General features: G+C 31.9%; 1 protein-coding gene across 3 annotated transcripts in view; it reads right to left on the bottom strand.

Moving 5' to 3' along the window:
• Positions 1 to 25,327, bottom strand: part of LOC126768152 (tyrosine-protein phosphatase Lar-like) — a 114,910-nt gene that overhangs the window by 46,304 nt on the left and 43,279 nt on the right. For all 3 annotated transcript variants that reach the window (XM_050486093.1, XM_050486094.1, XM_050486095.1), the window contains exon 2: positions 3,407 to 3,653. In XM_050486093.1, the coding sequence (XP_050342050.1) occupies positions 3,407 to 3,482 (76 nt within the window). In that variant the 5' untranslated portion in view covers positions 3,483 to 3,653. The remainder of the gene's footprint in view (positions 1 to 3,406; positions 3,654 to 25,327) is intronic.

Below are 25,327 nucleotides of genomic sequence, written 5' to 3'. Positions count from 1 at the left end.
AACTCGGTGGAAATTGTAAAACTATGCTAATTTAGAGCGGGATAGAAATAGCTTTGGGCAAACGATTAACTGAGACGCATTGCTCGGAATGGCAATGCGTTAGGACAACTTTATTTATATGATAGTATTTTGGCAATTCGTGCACATTATAATTTAATCCAAGATAAATAACGGTATGAGTACTTAGATAATTTCTTGTGTTAGGTTGTTATTTTTGGATAAAGCGTTTAAGTACTATATTTATATTTAAAACTCATAATGTATTAAGAGATAATAAAAAATCAATTTCGTAAAGTCGCTAATATTATAACAAGTTAGGCATACACAAAGCAGAATTTCGCTCGTGAAATTTACTTTTGAAGTCAGATAAAAAACTGCCGAGAAATTACCTTTTAAAATTGTGCGAAATTACAAAGAGACCTGGATGTATAATATTTATGAAGAACTTCGATAACTCGTTACCGTTTCGCGTAATTAATTTCTGTTAAAGGCTCAAACGGTTCGTTTAAACATTTCACAGCGAAAGGTCAAAGGTCTTTTAAAGTATATCAAGTTAATTAATTTATTTTGCGCCATCGTGCTCATATGGATATTGGAATAAGATTACTGCGTCGAATCGATCTTTTGGAAAATTGAAAATATTGATTTTTTACTTTTAGTCTTTTAATTGACTTTTATGCTTTAGACTATTTTTTTAAATAGAGTAACTTTAAATACACATAAAATTATTTACATTAACCTTAAGTATATACAAAAATAAGTGCAAAATTGCTTTTGTAAAAATTATGATCACTTTGTAATGGTAGCAAGATGCTAGCAGCATTTCCCCGTTGAATAGCAATTGTAGTCAAAATTTGAATTTAATTTAAATATTTACAAAAAGAATAGATAATAAGATTTTATCATAAAGATAATCGTAACGCGTATACCCTCATCTCAGTAGCATCATATTTTATATTGCTCAAATGAATAAATAAAAATACCGTGTGAAATATTATTTAATTTATGCAGAAGGTTCTACAGTACCATCAACTTAATAGTTAATGTCTACAAACAACATCAATACTTTATATTGGTGTATATCAATTTGATATGATGACTTACCAAGTGAGCCAACATAATTACAGGTACAAGGGATTTTACATCATAGCTTAGTTTAGTACCAAGAGTTCGTGACAAATGCGTATTGGCATTGATCAACTGACCGTTAGTTGGCCTATTTGTTCGTCTGCGTCTTTCAAATGAAAAAAAAAAAACTTTTCATTTTTTTATTACTACTTATATTAAAATTAAAATAAAGTTATTTTATTCAAATGTATTTCATAAATATTTTTTTCAAGTTTTAAAGAATACGATTGACGTCTGGATAACAAGTGTTCAAAGGCCTTGGATTATCTGTAAATGGAAGATGCCTTTATTGTAAGCAAATAGAGTTCTTTGATTCCACGATTTCAAATAAGGAATAGGTTGGACGGAACAAGACGGTTATTCTTTGATCTCCAGATTTGAATTGAAATCTTGACGTTGCTTTATGAGGATTACTCTGGTGGCGTCCCGTGACGTTTTAGTGGATGTATATTTCTTTTAATAAATGGTGTTTAAACGTATAAGAAAATAAGAAATATTTTTTTTTATATTGATTTTGATGAATTGACGAGAACAGTCAATTACTATAATGTATCAGATAAGCTTAAATTCGTAATATTTTTGGTGATGCTCTTCCGAGTGGATCCTATTAAGAGTGAAAATAATATCCTCAAAGGATCAGTATTGAACTTGCGACTTTTATGATTTATACTCGTCAGCTTATTGAAACAAAAATTAGTTGATTATATATATTTATCAATAATCTCGGAAATAATAATATTATTAATTCATTTTTTAAAGGTATCATCCTCTTCAGAATAATTTGTAAAATAGTATTGCTCTTAAACAATATCCTGAATAATGTTATGAATAAATTAATATTGATATCCTGTCCGATCCTATCCTCATAATCTATCTGAGGTCTAAATTGACTCAGTAGAAACCACTTCACTACTAGAATATTAAATGTTATTAATAAAAATCAAAACACATAAATATACATTTCAGCATTTATAATATTATTAGGACTGAATACATTGTTATTAAACGCTGCTGGGCTAAGTCAAGCCGAAAAAGAGATTGATTTTTTGTTTCAAGATATTCTTAACATAATTTCTGTTTCTGCGCCTGAACACCTTCCGTCGTTTCGGCTTGTCGTCCTGGATTAGGAGAATGAAGAAATGTAAGTGCACTTGTGATACAGCATAAGCTGGATTTGGCTTTTCTTCATTGAGAATGACTGATGCGACCGAAATCAATAAGAAAATCATCATTATCATTAGTAAGATACTGACGTTCCGCTTGTTTTTATTTATTTCATTATACTTAAAATCTATCATTTGTAATAGTTTTATTTTATTATAAAACAAACCCCCCGCTGCGTCTGTCTATTTGAACGCGATAAACTCAAAAACTACCGACTGATGAAGTTGTCCGAAAAATTTAGCCGACTGGAAGCTTTACTGACGTGTGCCAGTAAACCATCAGAGTTATATGTATTACGGTTTAAAGGTTTATGTAGACCATTATTCTACCCGTTCTAAGCAGGGACCGGTACCTAGAAATTTTTTATTATATTTTTTTATTTTTCTATAAAAATAAATATAACTTTTAAGTTACGACGGCTTAGTATAATATGTACCTGAAGTAAGTAACGCTTGTTAAGTAAATCTTTGGTAATCAGCGATTAGATTATAAACACGACGTTCGTGGTGACCATAATTACTTACGTCAAATCTAAATTATGCATGATTTAGAGGACCGTCCTCTATTAATTTCAAAATAAATATAATATTTGTTTTGAAAAAAGAAATATTTACGTATTGTCAAAAAATATATATATTTGGTTTGAGAATACGTAAACATTCAAAGCATTAGACAAGTCACCGAGTTAACTTGTCAAAGAGAACATGCTTCGCATAACGGCTTAATGTGACGCAATTAAATGAACTGTCGTGTGAAAGGGCTTACAGTACATTTTATTTTATATTAGCATTTCTCATGAAATCATCCAAGTAAAATTAAATAATTTTACATATATAGTAAATAGCTTACATTTTAAAATCCTTATGTAGGCCTTAAACAGTCACTATTAAAAATTTATTTACTATGAGATCAGTGTAATTGTCATTATGACTTAAAACATATATATATTCATTAAATGCTTTTAAAATATAGAATAATTCGGAAATATCGTTCTCGTTTAGATTTGCATATATAATACAATCGTTTTCAGAAAAATGCAAAAAATACAATACATTTCACGCAAACCATACTAATTGGTCGACGTTTACAAACAATTGAAAAACAAACTACTCACCATATTCCGGGCACGTAATACAGAACGCCACAGCCAGGAAAAGGCCGACCACCTCGCCGAAACCTTTGTTGGCCATTTTCTCTATTAGCTTAACCCACACTGATTTTTATTGACATTTTTATTTTTCTTACTAAGCCTTCACTTAAGCCCCCGATGCATATCCAGCTTCGTTTTTCTTAATGAGCTCTTTGACGACATTTTAAATTCTGGTCGATGAAGACGACTTGATGTTGCTTTAAAGTTACATCTGAAAGAAAGATGAGAATATTTAAGTATGTTTATATTGATGTGAATTAAAGTATTGTTTACAAGTACCTCAACAGTCATTTACTATATATTTTCAATTTATTAGCCACATATACACGCATTGTATCCATATATATCGATTACTAAATAACTAAATAAGTACACTACTGATGACGTAACTTATTTCGATTTCCACCGTTTAAACAATGAACATTAAATATTTCCAAAAAAAAATATTTTTACTGATATTCAAGACGAAATAACTCTAAGAATATTATAAATAGCTTAATTAACAGAGCATCTTAGTATGAATGCAAGCGAAGTGACGAGTTTTGTTTTGTCACAATTTTTAACTAAACTCCAAGCTTCAGGTCATTTCATGAATACCGCAGACAAAACTATGTCAAAGCGTTGGGCAAAATAACAGGTACTGCGGCGCATGAAACCCGAAAAATTTATTATAAATATGCTTTTTTTTTTTTTTTTATAGAATAGGAAGGCGGACGAGCATATGGGCCACCTGATGGTAAGTGGTCACCAACGCTCTTAGACATTGGCATTGTAAGAAATGTCAACCATCGCTTACATATCCAATGCGCCACCAACCTTGGGAACTAAGATTTTATGTCCCTTGTGCCTGTAATTACACTGGCTCACTCACCCTTCAAACCGGAACACAACAATATCAAATATTGCTGTTTTGCGGTAGAATATCTGATGAGTGGGTGGTACCTACCCAGACGAGCTTGCACAAAGCCCTACCACCAGTAGTACTATGATAGAAATATAAAAAAAATTACTAATCCCAAAAACGCTTTATAAATATTTTGGACTTTACGGATTTATTGGATTAAGGAAAACATTAAATGTCCTGAGGGCAATAGACAGGATGGCCTCGGGCTGCCGTACGCAAAAGCAAAGAGTGCGAAGGCTCACGATAAATCTCTTGAGAAGAGCTTTCCCAAGGTACAAGTGGAACAAGGAGAGAAGACAGACAGCGGATGCGTATATTAAAACGATCTTCTCTGACCTATTCCCCCAGGGCTCAAGTAACTTAAAAAAAAGTAATGTTTGAATGAGAGACCCCTTAATCCGAGCAAATCCATTCTTAGTACACCACATTATGAAATAACGAAAGAAATCAAAAGAATTCTCTAAGAAATATAACAGCATTGAAAACATCAGACAGCTTGGAAGTTGTTTTTATATATAAAGATGACTATAATATTTGATAACTGCTTAATTTTTAATTTTGTTTCCTGCTCATTCATCATACATCAAAATATATTAGCCGATATTTTCACGTTTATATCACCCGGCCCCGAAATTGCTCAATCGTAACTGTAACATATCTGTTATCAAATTGAGCGTGCATAAAGCCTGTGAATGTGATGTATATTTATATCCTCTATATATTTCGCTTTGGAAATAAATGATAGTTCCAGCGCTTATTGGATCTTCATACAATTATTTTGAATATTTATTTGCCAACGTAAATTTGTAAGGACAAAAAGTTATTATTTATTTTAAAATTTATTTGTATATTATTTGTTTTGAATTCGATTTTAAAAATATTAAAAAATATAAATTTTTGAATAATCATAGAAACGACATAAATGTTCTCAAAATACGAGATAACTAAATAAAAAATAAAAAAGCTTTGTGTTGCTTAAATACGGTATTTAAATAATTGATTACAGGAACGGCGGTATAACAGTCACCCCTTAGCAATCTTGTTTGCATAAAAAAATATATTAACAAGTACGCTCTCGTAATAAGATTTACATGGTCAATACATTTTACTAATAAATAATATTATAAAAAATAAAAAATAATTTAGTAATATGAGGACAATCTGAATATTCACATTATCAACAAAAAAAAACATAGGACAATAATAATTTTAAGTCTACAATGTGATAAACCACGACAAGCACTTACATAACTAGTATAGTAAATAACGTCTCTATGTTTCACTTATATTAGAGCAGAAGGAAAAAGAGAAAAGCAAATCAAAAATGTTTTTGGCCCATTTTGTTGATACCCAGGTCTCTCCAGTTATATTACTATTGCTATGTTTCGGCTTAATCGGTGATTGAGCAATATAAATATAAAAGTATATAAAAAAGTTACATAAATACGAACGTCTTGGATTTCATGTTTAGCGGTGTAAGAATTGGCTTATATTTCTTATAGTTCCATTGAATTATTTGAGTGAAAGTGGCTATTTACCATTTTGTTGTTCATTTGATCGAAGCTTCCTAAATTTAAAAAAAGTGAGTGCAATGAAATTGTTTGAAATTTTCCATTAAGATAAGATATCCGCTAAACGAGTACTATCAAAAATGTACAAGACAAAGATTAGCATTGAGTTTACGAAAGATATCAGCGTAAGTAAATTTTCTCTTACAAATTATGGTGTATATTCATGGACGGCTCGGGGAAAATTTAATATTTTCAAAGTGTTCATAAACCGAAATAAGTTGAAATAACGATGTTGGAGCTCCATTTTATTATGTAAACACTCTCCTAAGAGAATGTGAGACTTTGTAAGGCAGGCGAGCGTTATATCCAGATCTAGTTAGTGTCTATCGGTATGGCATACTCGTTTACTGAGCTATATACCTGGATACTTTTATAAATTGAACTTATATTTTCTGTATCAGATAACACAAGAATAAAGGGTATTATATTGTTTATAAAAAAATTACCTGGAAAAATATGTGTAATAATGTTACTACAAAAAACGTCTCTGACTGCCCATTGGTCTAGTGGCTTGATGTAAGGCCGCAGACCCGGAGGTCCTGGGCTTAATTCTCACGTCGGGCCAATAAAAAGTTACAAGGATTTTCTGTCAGAAAATTCTCAGTAGCAGCCCGATGTCTGGAAGTTGAAAGTGTATACACTCCCGTGCCTCGGAAAGCACATAAAGCCGTTGGATCCTGCGTCTAAACTCTTTCCGGTCGTGTCCGGATTGCCATCCCATCGGATTATGAGAGTTAGGGAATAGAGAGTGAACATGTGTTCGCGCATACACTTGTGCACTATAATATCTCCTGAGTATTTAGCTAATCTCTCTTGAGATTAGCTAAATACTCAGGAGGACATTAAAAAAACGTCAAGCACGAGTTGAAACAGTATAAACACAGATTAACAACAAGAAACCTCAGTATTGCTTATTCAGATTCGAACACATTATATTTGGCTTGCTCTAACCAGTCAAGCAGTTGAGTTATAGTTAATTAGACTGGTAATATTTTCTATAATCAAAAATAGTATCTAGAATCATTGTGTGAAAGTGTCCTTTTAAAAGGTACTGTATCCCAACCATTTTTAAACATCCCAAGCTTCCATTCTGTCTATTTATAAAAATCTTCATCGTTTTGAACGCGTGTTAAAGTTTGACCAGCCGGTTTTAACTCTTCCTGAGTATAATATAGTTAAGCTATTGTGACAGATTTTGTATAATTATTATTTATATTATATATTAGTATCAGTAAAAGTATTATTTTTTTGTTTAATTTTTCACGATTTACTACTTTATATTTAGCTAAACAAATTCTTCAGTAATGTTTACTTATCAATAAGTTCACAAAAAATATTTATACAAAGGCAAACATTTTGGTCCTTGAAAAGTATTTTACCATATTAGAGCATTTAAATTGAATTTAACAAATCTATTTCAGCGCCTGCGTTTTTTTTTTTCAAAGAGCATAATTATTTGTAGAACCACTGGAAGTGACTTGAAAAGGACATGTATTATACAAAGGCGTCCGAGGCAGAAATTGTATTGTGTGCGCCCTCTTTACGTTCGCCGCGAGTACCGACTGTCATTTCTATTTACCGGTAAGAGAATTCTTTGTCGTGTCACCTACTTAATACTGTTTCTTGTGTTGTATATGTTTTCTAATGTAATGTTTTATTCACTTGTATACTACGTAAGAGAAGTTTGTATTCAGAACTGTTCGTTCTTTGGAATTGAATTGAAATCCAAGAATAGTCGCTGTATGAATAAGTAACTGCAATGTTATTGTCACTTCATTAAATAAGAATTTTATTATTTTAATTCAATTTTTATACAACAATATTTATAATGGAAGTAAAATGAATAGAACAATTGATTAAATTTGTGTTTTACCTTTCAGTACAACTAAAAGCGGCTTTTTAATCGTTAAGATTAAAATGAGTGCGTTAAATCGTTATAGTTATTTAATGTGCGTGTGTATAGTAATATAATGATTATAATATTACACACGCACATTTATCACATAAAGTAACGTAATTGAGCCCTTGTTTGCTTTTGAACATAAAAAAGTGCGTTACGTTACTCGAGCGATTGACTTTTTATTGAGTTATGACAATGCTTTAATAAAAACTTTATTTCTAATCGATTGAAAAAAATTCTCAACAAATTACTGGTATTAACTGACTGCCTCATTGGTCTAGTGGCTAGATGTAAAGCCGCAAACCCGGATGTCCTGAGTTCAAATCCTAGGTCGGGCCAATAAAAAGTTATTGCGTTTTTCTGTAGAAAATTCGCAATAGCAGCCTCGTCTGGAAGTAGCTAATGTATACGCTCCCATGCTTCGGAAAGCACGTAAAGCCGTTGGTCCTGCACTCGAACTCTTTTTGGTCGTGTCGGATTACCAACCCATCGGCTAATGAGAGTTAAGGAATAGAAAGTGCACCTGTGTTTCCGCACACACCAGCGCAATATAATAGGTCCTGCGCAGTAGGCTAATCTCTCTTAAGATTGGCCACCGTGGCCAAAATTGTTCTGGAGGATATTAATACTATTATCTTCAATAAACAATACATATTAGTATATTATTTTGTATATGTGTGTAGTGTTCCTGTAAACATTTAGTATTTAGTGAGTATAAGAAATAATAGAATAACTACGCAGGAACAACAAAATATAGAATAGCAATATTAATGATACTTATATTTAATAATAAGCTTTCATTTTATATGAAGTAAAACAGCAACCCGTAAATGTCCGACTGCTGGGTTTTCAAAACTATTTAGAATAAGGTTTGTAGATTATTCTAGCACGCTTCTCCATCTGGACACATCTGCTGATGATGTTTTCCACTGCCGAGAGAATATAACTAAGTACAAATGTTTTCACAAAATTTCTATCGACGCTCACCGTAAATTTATTATATAAATGAGATAAATTATATGAATTTGAGAAAAAGTTACAAATTAATATAGTAAAATTACAATATACATTCAATTTATTATAACGTATAATAGCAGTGCGAGAGCTTCTTTACGCGTTAAATTAGAATCACACAAGATGAACTCTCACGTTCGTATAAATCAATACTATAAGTCGAGTCGATGATACGTGATACTATAACGTATCATTATCTTATAACCATGATATTGATTTATAAATATAGAATAGAATATGCTTTATTGTACACCATAAGAGTTACAGGACCATTTTAAACACAAACATAAAAAAAACGAAAACTATTTATGTACAAAAGCCGATCTTATCACTAAAAGAGCGATCTCTTCCAGACTACCTTTGGGTGAAGAACATGAAGTTAATTAAGCGGTAAGGAATACCTCCTTAACTGAACAACTCAACTTTTATTTTTTGAAATAAATATAAATATATACTATACCTACATATTCATACATATACATAAATAATATATATATAAACATACATATATAATATTTAAAAAAATATGTAATTATAAAAAATATATAATATATATTGTGTGAATCTAATCTCAATCGGTTTGTTCAAAAGTAACACGATCACTAATAGCACACAAATGTTTATTATATATAATTATGTATGTTACGAATATAGCACAAAAAAATGAGTCACTTCACACGAATTATTATATACACTGTACACAAATACCTCTACTAATAAATTCATAATTTAATACATTCTTATAAAATACACAGTCATACACACACTTTTACTTAACAAGTACATTATTTTATACCAGAAAAACGAACAAAAATAGCAATTAAATTACAAAATCATTAATCCAAAATGTAAAAATGTTTTACTGGTGGTAGGTAGGGCTTTGTGCAAGCTCGTCTGGGTAGGTACCACCTACTCATCATATATTCTACCGCAAAACAACAGTACTTAGCGTTCCTGTGTTCCGGTTTGAAAGGTGAGTGAGCCAGTGTAATTACAGCAACAAGGAACATAACATCTTAGTTCTCAAGATTGGTGGCGCATTGGCGATGTAAGCGATGGTAATATTTCTTACAATGCCAATGTCTATGGGTGTTGGTGACCACTTAACATCAAGTGGCCGATTTGCCCGTCCGCCAACTATTATATAAAAAGTAATAGTAATAATAATAATAACAACATATATTTAATTCGTGATAATGCAACATTAGGAATTTACATTTATCGGTTTATTTAAGCGGGTTCTCAATTTATCTAATCTTAATGATGTAATCAAAATAAGACTGGCGAAAGGGAATAAAATGAGGAGATTGTGATTACTCAAAGGTATAGAAATCTGTCTTTCGTTTTTCTGCCTTTCAAGTTTTTCCAATTTGTCTCAGATGTTAATGCAGAGGAAATTAGATTTGTCACGTCGCTCGATGATTTTGCTTTCCAACGGTGGTATAATTACTGATGCCGAAAACTCGATTATGAAAACGAGCGATGGATTATGTTTATGATTTTCACATTTTACGTACATCACAATAACATTTTAATGAGAACTCGCTTCGTATATCACTAGTGAAAAACGATTTATGTGGTACACTATGCAGTGATTCAAGTCTATTTCTTGCGTACAGATTAGATACTGCCTACATATATAATTCTATTTATTCTCTTTAAAATAGAAATAGTTGATTACTATTGTTAAAATAAAAATATATAACAAGAAATAAAATTCATCTGATGCTCAGCGGTAAAAGAAAACATCGTGAGAACATCCAGGTTGGATATGTCGGATCTCTCACATCCACCAACCCGGATTGGAGCAGCGTGGTGGAGTAAGCTTCAAAGTCAAAGTCAAGCTTTATGAATATGATCAGACTTAAAAGATAGGCTACCTAATACCTAACCTGCTCTGACACGTGCACGTAGCCACGGGCGATAGCTAATGCGTTAAAATTTTGAGATAACGTGTATTATTTGAGCTTTCACGCCGAAGGTTGTGGGTTCGATTCCCACCCAAGACAGACATTTGTGTGCATGAACATGTCTGTTTGTCCTGAGTCTGGGTGTAATTATCTATATAAGTATGTATTTACAAAAGAAAAGTAGTATATGTAGTATATCAGTTGTCTGGTTTCCATAGCACAAGCTTTGTACAAGCTTAATTTGGGATCAGATGGCCGTGTGTGAAAAATGTCCCAGGATATTGTTATTTTTATTATAATAAAAGTATTGACTGTTTTACAAAATATACTATATCAAAAAGGAGAGTAAAATTTACAAATAATTATTTATTTTATTAATCGAAATTCTGGTTATACCTTTAGTAAATTATCATTTGATATATAACAATAATAAAACAATAGTTGCTTTTGAAACATATGACAATTCACACGGAACACTACACGAAATTCGATAACAATGTATTAATATTAATAAATACGTTTAGTTATCATTATGCAATCTATATTTTGAAAAAAAAAATAGCCTGTAAATGTCTCACTGCTGGGCTTAAACACCCTGTCCTCTTTAGAAAAGGATTTTGGAATTGATTCCACTATTTTGCTCCAATTCATCGACCACTAGGTAGGCTAGGTATTACCAACGCATCACATATTCTACCGCTAAACAGTAATACTTAGTATGTTTGTGTTTCGGCTTGAAATGTGAATTAGCCTGTATAAATACAGGCACAAGGAATGTGAAATTTTGTTCCCATGGTTGTGGGCGCATTGGCGATGTCTGAAATGGTTAATATTCCTTACAAAGTCTGTGATGAGGGCGGTGATGAACACTTAGTATCAGGTTCATTTGCTAATCCATGGTAAAATTAAAATTGATGATTGCTAGTATAGACGCGATGCGATTAATGATCGGTAGTGAACTAATTTATAAACTAAATTAATTATGAATATGGGGGAATTGTTGACGTGGTATTACAATTTTGAAACGTGTAACATATTGTGCTATTTAAAGCACCCTCCAGCTAAATGAATCTATAACCTAAAGGTTTTAGGAGGACTGGATGCACAAGGTCTCCATGATACAGTTTTATTAATGTGGAGACATCTTTTTTTGCCTAAAAACTTACCAACTGCACTTACTGGTGGTAGAGCTTTGTGCAAGCTGGTACTCTGGGTAGGTACCACCCACTCCTCAGATATTCTACCGCAAAACAACAGTACTTGGTATTGTTGTGTTCCGGTTTGAAGGGTGAGTAAGCCGGTGTAATTAAAGTACAAGGGACATAACATCTTAGTTCCCAAGGTTGGTGGCGCATCGTTTTCATTCGCAATGTCTATGTGTGTTACCCATAACCCATCAGGTGGCCCATCGATATATATATATATATATATATATATATATATATATATATATATATATATATATATATATATTATTATAAGGCTTACATGTGAAGCTGATGTTGTTGCATTGTATAATTTACTGTAACACAGATTTTTTTTAAATTCTTTTTGGATTTTCATTGCCTTGTTGAGGTTATACCTGTGACAAATCCAGTAAATGCTTTAATTTTGATGTCAATTAACTTACTATTAACATCCAAGTGATTTCTCCATATACGCGAATATTCTACGTTTTTATATTTTTGTATTCCTTTATACCATATTTTTTAATCTCTCATTAATAAAATAATAAGTGCCCTACTAACATTTTTTTGCGTCGTGGACAGATAAATGTTACGTTATGTTAATGTTTCATTTCACCATAAAATACCTTTAAATAAAATATTCACGTTTTTTAATTTTGAGAAACAAAAATAATATTTATTTTATTAGTTTACATTAAGAATTGGATTTTCATTAATTGTTTTATTACGTAAAACATAATAAATAGAATAACATACTAAGGTTAAGTCGTTGAGGATAAATAGGTTAACGTCTTCGAGTACCTTATGTATAAAGTACTTAACCTGCATTTTAATCCAATAATGACATATAAATCGTACAAAAGCATTTCTAACGTATTGTAATTCAATTAAAGTGGTGTCATAATATAGGTATTAACATTGAGATATTTTTTTGTAACAATTATAGCACTAGCTGAGCCTGACGTCATTGTACGTATAACATTTATACAAAGTTACAAAATTTTTATTTTTACTGCGCATTTGCCTATGTGTTCCTTCAGATTGACCAACGTTGCCAGAATTTGGTAAATTATATTCATAAATATATAAAATACTGTAAATATACTCTTTAAAAACAAATCTATACATACAATAATCTATAAACCATACAAAACAAAAAACACATTAAGATCACAGGCTTAATGTAACCGCTGTATTCGACGTTCAGAGTCATATAAACAGGCCGTAAAAACAAGTTTCTACTACACATAAAAGATTTTATGACGACGTTGTTTTCAAACTGAGAAATGCGTTAGTAACATGGACTGGGGAACGGAGACAGTTTGAGATAAAAGATGATTGGGAATATGTTTTGTTGCTAAGAATTGTATCTACCATATATATATATATTTATATTTATATTTCGGCTTAGACTATTATATTGGTCCAGTGACAGGTCCTGTCAGTAAAAGTTGTTAGTTCATTTCGCCAATAAAATATCTTAAAGTTTATCAGATGCCAGTTAAGAAGTTCGCCGTGAACACTTCAGTGCTCCGAAGAACACATGTACCTCTAGATGACCTGATCTCTCTGAGGTAGTCTTCTGATTCTTGTCATTTCGGACTATAATATTGAGCAAATAAAAAGTGGAAATTGGGTAATACTTGTATGTAATGTTATTATAATAATTATCTCGTTTTTCCCTCGTCTAAATTAATAAATGTTGTCTACTTATTTTTGATCAAGATAATCTAATCAATAAAATCAAATAAAAATATACTTAATCCAATTAGACTTTACAAGCACTTTTGAATCGTTAAAGCATTATTTTTATATAATTTTATTTTAAAGCTTCCACCGGTGAAATGTATATTCTACCGATAAGAACTAGCGAGGAACTACTACTTACTCTTTTACACCATTTCAAATAAAAATATCCTGCCAGAAAGTTAACAAGTTTTGTGTTGAGTAACATACCTTATTTATTAATGTTTTTTTTTGACAAATGATTTCAATTTATTAATTAGTAAAGTAAAAAATATGAATGGAATTTCATTATACAAACGAATACTTTGCCCCAGAAAGGAAGTATTAACTTTGTGGATTAGGAAATTGGAAGTTATATATCGTACCCGGACTATGGTTCAGTATTAATGATAAAATATAAATATTTATTTTATAATACTTTTAAAATATGATAACAACGATTTAGTGGATTTTTTAACGAAGACGCTTTTACCTCTTATATTATAATTGCTTTTTACAGTCTCACGAAACAATAATAAACTTTTTATTTGCCTTATTCAATCGCTGGGCATGTCCAAAATAACCAATTCCTTACAATTGCAAAAGCAAAATTCCAAATTTAAATTCTCTATTGCTCTGTGATTTGGGTAGATTAAAAAAGTGAAATAAATTTTTAACATTATATATTTTTTTAATAATCTCAACAAAGCACTTACTTATAAAGCCCAAGTAATGTTCCTAATGGATTAACATCCTACCAACCAAAGTGAAGATTTAAATAGACAGTTGCGAGTTATAAAACTAATTTGCATTGTAACACCGTAACTTTAGCCGATGTAAAAAGTTTACGACCTAGAGCGACTAAGTGAATTTATGGCAGACTATATCTTTCAGCTAAATGCAGTTGCGGACAAAGAACAAAGAAAGTGTGGATGTATTCAACGTAAACGTCTCACTGTAATGCTTGGTTTCATCGATAAATTTCTACCGTGTTTCTATAAAGCGGATGGACTTAGTGCAGAAACGGTTTCGTTATTTATTGTTTACATTTTGTTGATACTGGTACACTACACTACACTAGAATGTTATTGTTATTTTTTTTCAGTTAGTTGAAAGATAAATTAGAAGAAATCCATACCACTTTGCGTCACCTGCTAACTCTTTAACCCGTATTGAATGTTCAATGTAAAGCCTTTATAACTCAACGGTAACCAAACCATAAAGAAATGTAAGAGACGCAGGTTTAATCTCGCTTCTTGACCTACTATCGTGGTGTCATAATTTCTTAAAACGGGCATTGCAATTATTGTTTTAAAAAAGCAGATCCATAGGTTTCAAAATTGGAGCTCAAGTTGAGTACTATTATAGCAAAACAATTAACATATTTAGGAAAAGCAATATTTGTTTTAAGCAATTACCTATCACTATTTAATTCTGTGTATACGCTTTATCGGTGATTATTTACCAAAGATATTTATTGTCTAATTTGCGTTCATAATTCATTTCGTGCTATTGGTGAAGGATATAGAATAGAATAGGAAGGTGGACGAGCATATGGGCCACCTGATGGTAAGTGGTCACCAAACGCTCTTAGACATTGGCATTGTAAGAAATGTCAACCATCGCTTATAGCCAATGCGCCACCAACCTTGGGAACTAAGATTGTATGTCCCTTGTGCCTGTAATTACACTGGCTCACTCACCCTTCAAACCGGAACACAACAATATCAAGTATTGCTGTTTTGGGGTAGAATATCTGATGAGTGGGTGGTACCTACCCAGACGAGCTTGCACAAAGCCCTACCACCAGTAACCCAGATATAATTGTGAGGAAAGTTGGACGGATGAAATTCTACCACATGTGTTCATAAACCGTATTGTAGCTGCGTGTTGAAATAAGCCCTAGCAAATAAGATGATTAATTTCTGAGCGCCATTCTCCATTAGTAGGACATTTACAAACTGTTATTTTGAATTTTTATCTTTGATGTAAATGATGTATTATAACTATAATGTAGGTCTCTATTGCATACTCAGACTTAACTCGCGGAGGACTTATTATCGAAATTATCTTAAGGACTAAAGTAAAGTATTCCTTATCCTTAGAAGGCCATCATAAAATTTTTACTGGAGTACATTTTCACTTAATTAGCTCATTACAATTATTGCTTAAAAATATTATACATTTTGATATGTTTATTTATTTAAGCTTATCTATTATTTTTAACACGATACGTAAACAGTAACAGAAAAAACTAATATTCTATCTTTTTCTTGACCAACGTATAGATTAATATTGTACGTGAGACTAAAGTTATTAAAAATATTATAAAGCTCCGATACATTTTTATTACATATCAAGAAGGTAATAAAATAAAAAAATAAGTTTTTATGACCTTCGAATATTACTACTCCATTTCCGTGTTCAATAATATTTGATCAAACATAGCGAAAGATTTTCCCCAGAGCTTCGTGTAGACTGTAGCGTGAGTAACATTGCTTCGAACATTTAAAGTTAGTTTAATCTCATTGAGTGGCTTAGATTTTATTGCTTGAAACATACAATATAACTGCTTTGAAACAAAGCATTTTAAGAAAAGATTTATTGTATGAACTGGGAGTAGATTAATTTTACTCTTTTACTTATTTAAAAAAATTAAAATGTAAGTAATTTAGATACATAACATTTTAACGGGTGGTAGGGCTTTATGCAAGCTCGTCCCACCTGGATGGTGGTACCTACCCAAGGTACCACCCGCTCATCAGATATTCTACCGTAAAACAGCAATACTTGTCATTGTTGTGTTCCAAATTGAAGGGTGAGTAAGCCTATGTAATTACAGGTACAAGGGACATAATATCTTAGTTCCCAAGGTTGGTGGCGCATTTGCCATGTAAGTGATGGTTAACATTTCTTACAATTTTTTTTTTTTATAGAATATGAAGGCGGACGAGCATATGGGCCACCTGATGGTAAGTGGTCACCAAACGCCCTTAGACATTGGCATTGTCTATGTCTATTTTCTTTAGTAACTACTTATCATCAGGTGGCCTATATACTCGTCCTATCCTATCCTATACCTATTCAATAAAAAAACACAATTTTAAAAAGTTACAAGTACATTTATATCTGTAACAAATAAAAAAAAAATTATATTGAAAAGCATAATTAAAAAAGCTTAGTCACACTTCAACACTACTACAAAATCCAATGTATGTACTAATATTTTTTTCTCTCATATATCTTCAATTTTAACATATATAATAGTATATAATATTTCCACATCAAATTACCAGTTAAGTATCATTTTGCCTATTTTCATGTACATGGTATGATTGGCCAGCTTGTCTCCAATTTAAACGAAACAATTTAAATATAATAAAAATAAAACAAATTATAAGTAAAAATTCAACATGAATGCAACAAGAACGACAATAGAAAACATTGTAATATAATAAATAATTACACTTTATATTGTAGTATTTTATGAGTTGCCGAAAATAAGGAAGAAAATCTTTATTTATATTTTTAAAGAATAAAAGTCTGTTGGCATATTTCGTATTGCAATATCAATCGTGAAACCTTCTGATCTTATTACATTACTTAAAAGATGTATCTCTGGTGACGAAACCTCAATAAAGTAGAGGGACGCAGGTAAATACGTCACGTAGTGTACTTTTCGCAACGTAAAGCCAATTCCTATCTACGTCTCGGTGCGAACAGGCGTAGAATATCAAATAAAGTTTAGGATCTGAAGAATTCGATTCGAGACTAGTATTTTGTATATAATTGAAATCTTATACGTTAAACGTATAACATAAAATGTATCTTTCAATAATGAAACGATGAAAGTAAAAGGTTAATATATTTAATGTACTATGTACTGTACCATGTTGTTTTTTTATATTTCATGTTGTCCATAAATTTATCAGTGCGTAATTTATTACTTTCTCTTTGCTTTTAGGGTTCCCGGATATATGAGAACAACTTGTAATCTTTCCTTGGTCGACTTTCTTTCGTTTATAAAAGCGAAATATATACTAGTAACCTCAATGATTTTCAAAATAATATTTATAACGACTATAATGATTATATATAGCTTTAAGTTTTGTTTGTTGTTACGATTTATATCCAAATTTAACTTTATTAATGCAAAGGTTTAAAAACGTTCGAAAGGGCTTTATCCTGGTTAAGACTAGTGCAGTGTGGAGTAACACAGACAAGACGAGGCCTATTCCCTGCAGGGAGTCAATTCTAGCTTCGGATGATCATGCAATCATTATAATCATTATTTTACAACTAACAACCTAATAAATAAAAAAATACAATGCAAATATTACAAGATCATATTATATAACGTCCAGCGTATTTTTTTATAAAATAGTTGCAGTAAAACCGATTCATGAATACTGTAGCTGCTTAGCCTTTGTTTTTATTCAAAGTTCGAGCTTGAGCAATGTCCCCCACTCCCCGTACAACCCGACCTTTGGAAGCCGTCCAAATTGCGCTGCCATATTTCCCAGTGGCCGTGATTTAATACACGTAAAATATTTCCTCTGTTAAGATGATGAGCCAATATGCGAGCAGTCCGATTAGTCATTTGTCATATTTTGCTCTGATAGTTATAAGTTGCTATTTTTGTTTAAATAAATAAGACTAAAATCAGTAAGTCATTATGCGAAATATTGTAAAGCTGTCATAAATGTGCCAATTTATGGTAAGTGGTAATCACCGTCCATAGACATCAGCGCTGTAACAAATCAACCGTTCCTTATATGCCCAATGACCCACTAACTTTAAGCACTAAGATGTTGTATAACTTGTTCCTGTATTTATCCCAAAACCGGAACATAAGAATAATATTGCTGTTTAGTGGTAGAATATATGTGAGTAGGTAGTGACCACCACCACCATACCACGAACCACGAAATCTAATATGTTATGTCCAAATTATGTAAATAATTACACTGGCTCATCCAGGCTACAAAATAACTATATATATCTAAAATACATTACATAGCAAAACTATCACCATTAAAAATAAATAACTATACACACAATATGTATGTAATTATAGCTTTTACTTACACGTGTATAACTGAATATGTAAAAATGAATTTACCTTATATGCCAAATATCATTTCAATTAAATTACAGTTGTTTATTAAGTTTTTTTTTTATATATAGAATAGGAAGGTGGACGAGCATATGGGCCACCTGATGGAAAGTGGTCACCAAACGCCCTTAGACATTGGCATTGTAAGAAATGTCAACCATCGCTTATACAGCCAATGCGCCACCAACCTTGGGAACTAAGATTTTTTGTCCCTTGTGCCTGTAATTACACTTATGTATGTCACTTCTTAGCTTTAGCTTAACAGCAGCTGGAGTTTTAGTACCATCGTCAGGGTTTTCTGCGGCATCCGACTCCAACCAGTGTGGCAATAGACCGAGCCGCTCTGAGGTATCGATAAACCTTAAAGTCCTTTTCTTCTTTAGTAATTACCCAGAAAAGACTTACCTGTCGATTGCGAATTAGATGAAGTAATTCAAGTCACGTAAAGAAGTTTAAAGGAAAAACCATTATTACTCAATTATTAAAAAATAGCCTTCAAAACGAGCAATTCACAGAAGTTATTATAGTTAACTTTTATTTAAAGTCCATCTCACTTTTGTCTTTAAACTCTAAAGGCGAAATGATCGTTACTTTAATACCAGCTACTCCAATTACAAAAGGCAATTATGAGAGATATTTATAAGCGTAATAGTATGAACGGGATCACTAAAAGGCGACGCGAAGTCATTTTTTCATGTTTTATTCTTCGCAAGTCTTTGTGCTACTTTTATCTTATGATTATGAAAATTTGAAACCACCAAACTAACGGTTCAATATAGTAAGACCCGCTAAGAAAATAATGATTGTAAAAACAAATACTTTACAGATTTTTATTAGACTATTGAATATTTTTTCTTATACATTTTATAGATTTTATATAATGTAGTGTCGAGCTTATAACAATTGAACAAGCAGATCGCCATAACTAACTGTATCATTTTCTTTGCAACTGTAAGTTTTTATACGCGTGGATCTGTGGCAAGTGTGCTAGCAGTCTTTCCATGTTGAATACCGATATTACCTATATCGAAATGCCGATTCACTGGGTAAAAAATAAATCACCCCTTTTGTAACCAGTTTTCGCCAGGTGTTAGGTGTAAAAAGCAGCTTATAGTAAGAGCTTACGGCATACCAAATTTCATCAAAATCGGCAAATTGACAGACAAGATACAATTTCGCATTTATAACGTTAGTATTTTCATATAAGGGTTTCTCACTAATACTTTTAACAAACATATAAAACAGTTGTGTTTTTAGAATAAATCAAATTAAAATATTTTTATTCAAATATACTTACTTTTAAAAGCACTTATGAATCGATAAGCGCTACTGCTAAATACATATTAGAAGTTTGCAACTTTGTATAGTTGATAGAAATACTTTTTCCTCACTATCTAAAAACTTATTTTTTATCGCAATCTTATTTTATTTTAAATTAAATGTATCCAGAATGGAATTTTTAAGTCATTGGAATTATTTTTGTGTTATATTTTTATTATTTTCTGTATGTCTCTTTTTTTCTTCTTTTATTTGGTTTATATGATGCATTGCTTTTTGTGACAAATATTATTATGATAAATCATCGTGCTTATGTTAAAAAACGTTACAGAAATAAGAATATAAATAAACGATGTGAAATAAAATCACGCAGTTTTTATATGAAATAAAAAGACGGAATGGAAAATAAGCCACCTGATGGTAAGTGGTCTATACCGCGCATAGACATTAGCGATGTCAGAAATGTTAACCATTCCTTACATCGCCAATGCGCCACCACCCTTGTGTACCCTTTACCCTTTTACCTGTAGTTACATTGGCTCACTCATCCTAGTAACCAAAACTCAACCATATTAAATACTACTGTTTGTCGGCAGAATATTATAAGGCTGGTACAGACGGGCTTGTACAAAGCACTAACACCAAGTATATTTGCATTATTAATAAATGAATTGAATCAAATAAATAATGTCAGCAACGTTGTTTTATGCAATGCTTCGGCACCAAGATTTTACACTACAACGATGATAATCGTAGCCTTCCCGTAAAATGTTTGTAACTGGACCGATTGGATCAAAGCTAGTAAAAATATATATAAATATTATAGTTAATCTATAGCCTGAAATTTCCTCAAAGCTGAACCAGACTATATTGCCACTTATTACCTTTACCGCAAGCCGTACCCTTTTTGTGCGTCCCTTTTAAACACATTTTAATATATCTGAAACTACTGATCCAAATAATGGAGTTCAGTAATGGAGGACAGCCTCGTGTAAGGATTAGGAAGAGCGAATCAAAATTGGGGCTATCTGGAGCGACAATTCACCGCATATTGAAATTCTTTTTCAAATAAAAAATCATTTGCATCTTAAGGCCAATAAAATTTATATTGTGCAGAATTTAAACGAAAATGATTATGTTCTAAGATTAAATTATGTGAAAGTAATGTTAGAGAGACTTGACAACATTTCCTTCAGCGACGAGGCCCATTTTCATTTGAACGGTTATGTGAATCACCAAAATTGCCGATTTTGGGCAGAGAACGATCCAACATTGCTTCACCAACGCTCTTTGCATAGCCCTGTAGCCCCATAGTTACAGTTTGGGAGGCAATGTCGACAAAATTCATTACTTTTTCGAAGACCATATGGGCAGAGCAATTTTGGTCCAAGACAAGAGAAAGTGGGCACTACAATCGCCTCTCGTGGTTTCAAGAAGAAGGAACCACGAGGCTTACCATTAAAAACTCGGGAGCAGCAATGCATTGATTATTTCCCGAAAAAGTGATCTTTCGAAGAATCTCATTTTTTTTTTGGCTCCCGGGTGAGATGGGTTTAACTGGGTTATGTGGGATTCACCACGGAACCCTTATTTAACCCGACTTGATTTTTTATAGTGGGATTATCTTAAAAGTGTTGCCTACGAGAACTATCGAAAAAGTTTGAAAGATTTAAGAAGAAATATCGAAGAGAAGATCAGACTGATTCCTCAACAGCTTTTTCTAAAAGTCTTCCTTAACGTCCGCGAAGGTTTGAAGAGTTGCTAAATAATCGGTCATCGTAATTATATTTTAAAACTAAAATTTCTTTCTTTGATTACCTTTTGGTATCATTAAATAAATACTGACGATTAACAAATGTTCGAATTAGTCGGATTGTTCTGTTGTTATTACGCTTCAAAAAAACTCAAAAAATATATGTAATATAAAGGAAACGATCACAATAATTACACAAGACCATAAGCTGTACGCTTCCTAGAAAGATAAATAAACAATGATATTAAAAGTTTTGAATAAATTGTATATAACATACAGTTGTAATATTATTTCATTACTTGGAATTGTAATACGATTTTTCACAATTCTAATGAATGACTTTAAATTAAAAATTCTTAACGCCTTTGTTAAAAAATAGTCATCTGAAAAATAAATCCTTCGAACCATCGTCTAAACTCACAAAGAGGGTTCGATACCCAAAGCAGGTCGAGTATATCGAGAGCTACTTAACACAAGAACTGCTATCCAACAACTGAAAAAGCTGTAACATCGTATTTTCTATTTGCAGCTAGCCTTTTTTAAGTTGAATCATTTTGATATGGGTAATTTATTTTTAAAAGCAATCAATGATCGGGATTGTTTTGGGCAATAAATTGATATATGATATATAAGTGGCCAACTATTGAAACTGAAATGCAGCTAATCTGAACATTGCCGTTTTTGGTGGTGAAGTAACTCGAGAGAAGGTGACATCTACCCTAAAGGGGGCCTTACCCCTAGCATTAAAAAATAATTAAAAATGTCTTTATACTGATCAGATTTGATTATGGTAATATCTATGTTTTATTCATTTTTTTATTATTATTTATTGTAATATAAATTTTAAATGTATTAAAATATGAAAATATCTCATTTTTTTATAAAAAATCATAGAATTGTGGTTAAAGATAATATAATTCCATTAACATTATCAAAATTTGTGTTATTTATAATTTATTCAAAACTTTATTTCTCATCACAATAAAATTCAAAAGACATAAAATCATTAATATTATTATAATGATAAAAACTCTCTCAACCAATCTTAAAAGTTATGGGTAAAGAACATTAGAAGATACGCAAAAAATATGAGCGTATTATGATGAGCAAATAAATAATTTTACAACAACAGCTTACATACATTCATAAAAATAAACATACAACAACAAATTTGTAAAAAATATTTATATATGTTACGTGGTTAGCCTGTGTTACAATATGAAATAAATACTATTAATATATAATATATATATTAATAAGCCTAGATGGCCCAGTGGTAAGAGTGCGTGAATCTTAACCGATGATCGTGGGTTCAAACCCGGGCAAGTACCACTGAATTTTCATGTGCTTAATTTGTAATTATAATTCATCTCGTGATTTACGGTAAAGAAAAACATCGTGAGGAGACCAGTGTGTGTCTTATTTCACTGAAATTCTGCCACATGTGCATTCCACCAACCCAAATTGGAGCAGCGTGGTGGAATAAGCTCCAAAACCTTCTCCAGTGGAGCATTGAAAGGCTGTTACGGATAGTAATAATAAAAATTTGACCGTGGTAGGATTCCTGGCAGGTGTAAAGCATCGAAGTTTATGATTATTGAAAATATTTATAATTAAAGAAAAGCAATAAATAAATACCGAGTACAATAGATGGAAACATAAGATAGCGTCATGGCATTTGACGTCACGGCAGAAAATTTGGTCTTACGCCTAACCCGCTAGTATAGATGCTTAAAATTATAAATAGTTCTCTGGTAATTAGCTCCGAAGGTGAACGACCAATAAAGCGAATGAGTCCGATGAAAAACTGGACTGATGACGAGAAGCGCTGAGTAGCCTGCGCTGGATGAATGAAGAACTTAGTATTGCGAATTTGATAAAAAAGTGAATTTACACTTTATCCGTGTACCATTTATCATAAATAGAAAAATGAAGCAAGGGAACAATTTTAAAGCATACATCAATGTTATTGTAATTTACTTATAACAAAAAAAATATCAAAATAAAAATTTTTAAATTTCATTGACATCAATTTTTAGCTTTTTCTCCTTATTAAAATACAATATAATTATTAAATTGTGGTTGATCAAAACCAAGTTTTCAAGTAAGAAACAATTAAATTTGAATAAATCGCTATTTTAATTTATCTGTGATATAAGGCCACTACCACGCCGCTTTGAGTTTGAGGTGTTCAATAGCATTAATATTAGATATATATTAATAACCACCGCGAAATGATGCTATGAATGATAGTAGTATAACTTTGCTGAAACGTCACCGTTTAAAGCTATAGGTATCAGGAATATATAATATATTTAAACTGGAAATTCTTCACCACGTCACCGGTTGGGGACTAGTACTAAGACTGAAGCCAGATGTTGCGTGTCAATTGATAAGCTCAGAATATGGAAATCCTAAATTTAGTTGTCGATGAAAGGGAGCAACATAGTGTAGTTAAATCTGTTAATATTTTACTCATACTTCTTATTTAAAGGTGTAGCTTGAACTACAATTAGCTACAATACGTTTCATATAAGCTAGTACCAAATATTGAGGTCCTCCAGACCGATTTCGGCCACGGCGGCCAATCTCAAGAGAGATTAACCAACTGCACAGGACATATTATAGTGCATAAGTATGCGCGCGAACACAGCTGTACTCTCAATTCCCTAACTCTCATAATCCGATGGGACGACAATGAGACACGACCGGAAAGAGTTCAGGCACAGGACCAACGGGTTTATGTGCTTTCCGAGGCACGGGAGTGTACAGACTTCCAACTTACAGACTCCGGGCTGCTACTAAGAATTTACTGACAGAAAAATCCAATAACTTTTTATTGGCCTGACCTGGGAATTGAACTCAGGACATCTGGGTCAGCGGCCTTATATCTAGTCAATAGACCAACAAGGCAGCCAACTAATAATCATTTATATAAAACGATCACAAACAATAACACCTTATTACCGTTCTAAACACAATTCATTATGATTAACTGTCCATAGTCAATGCTTATATCGGTCCCCGAACAGCGACTTGTAACAAAACTAACGCAATGTTGGGCTATTAATATAAATTACCTAGATTTAAAGGACCTTTGGGGGATTGAATTGATGTTTTGTCTCCCACAGAACATAGAATATTTGAAATTTAATTTTTCGTGTGCCACTTTTTCATCTAACACATGCATGCTTTCTTTCTTTATTTAGATGTTAAGGTGTCTGGAAGGGTTTGCTATGTAGAGATAAGGCCATAATGTATCCATCTGTTATGTTGTTTTAATTTTTTGTGGTGTACAACAAACTATATTCTATCTTTCTTGATATATGTAATAAATATGCAATAAGTAAATATTATATAGGTGTAATTTTGTAGATGAGTCAGCCGAGTAAGTATTATATTTAAGAAATAAATAACATACAATGACAATTTAAAGAATACATATCGTCATTGCGCTTCCAATACGGCATCTAACGTAATGCCTTAGCGGAAAAAAACAATCGTCTTACAATTTCACACTTGATAGA

Source organism: Nymphalis io, chromosome 4 (assembly GCF_905147045.1).
Source record: "Nymphalis io chromosome 4, ilAglIoxx1.1, whole genome shotgun sequence".
Taxonomy (NCBI): domain Eukaryota; kingdom Metazoa; phylum Arthropoda; class Insecta; order Lepidoptera; family Nymphalidae; genus Nymphalis; species Nymphalis io.
Note: the sequence above shows the minus strand (reverse complement) of the source record. Positions and strands in the feature narration are given on the sequence as shown.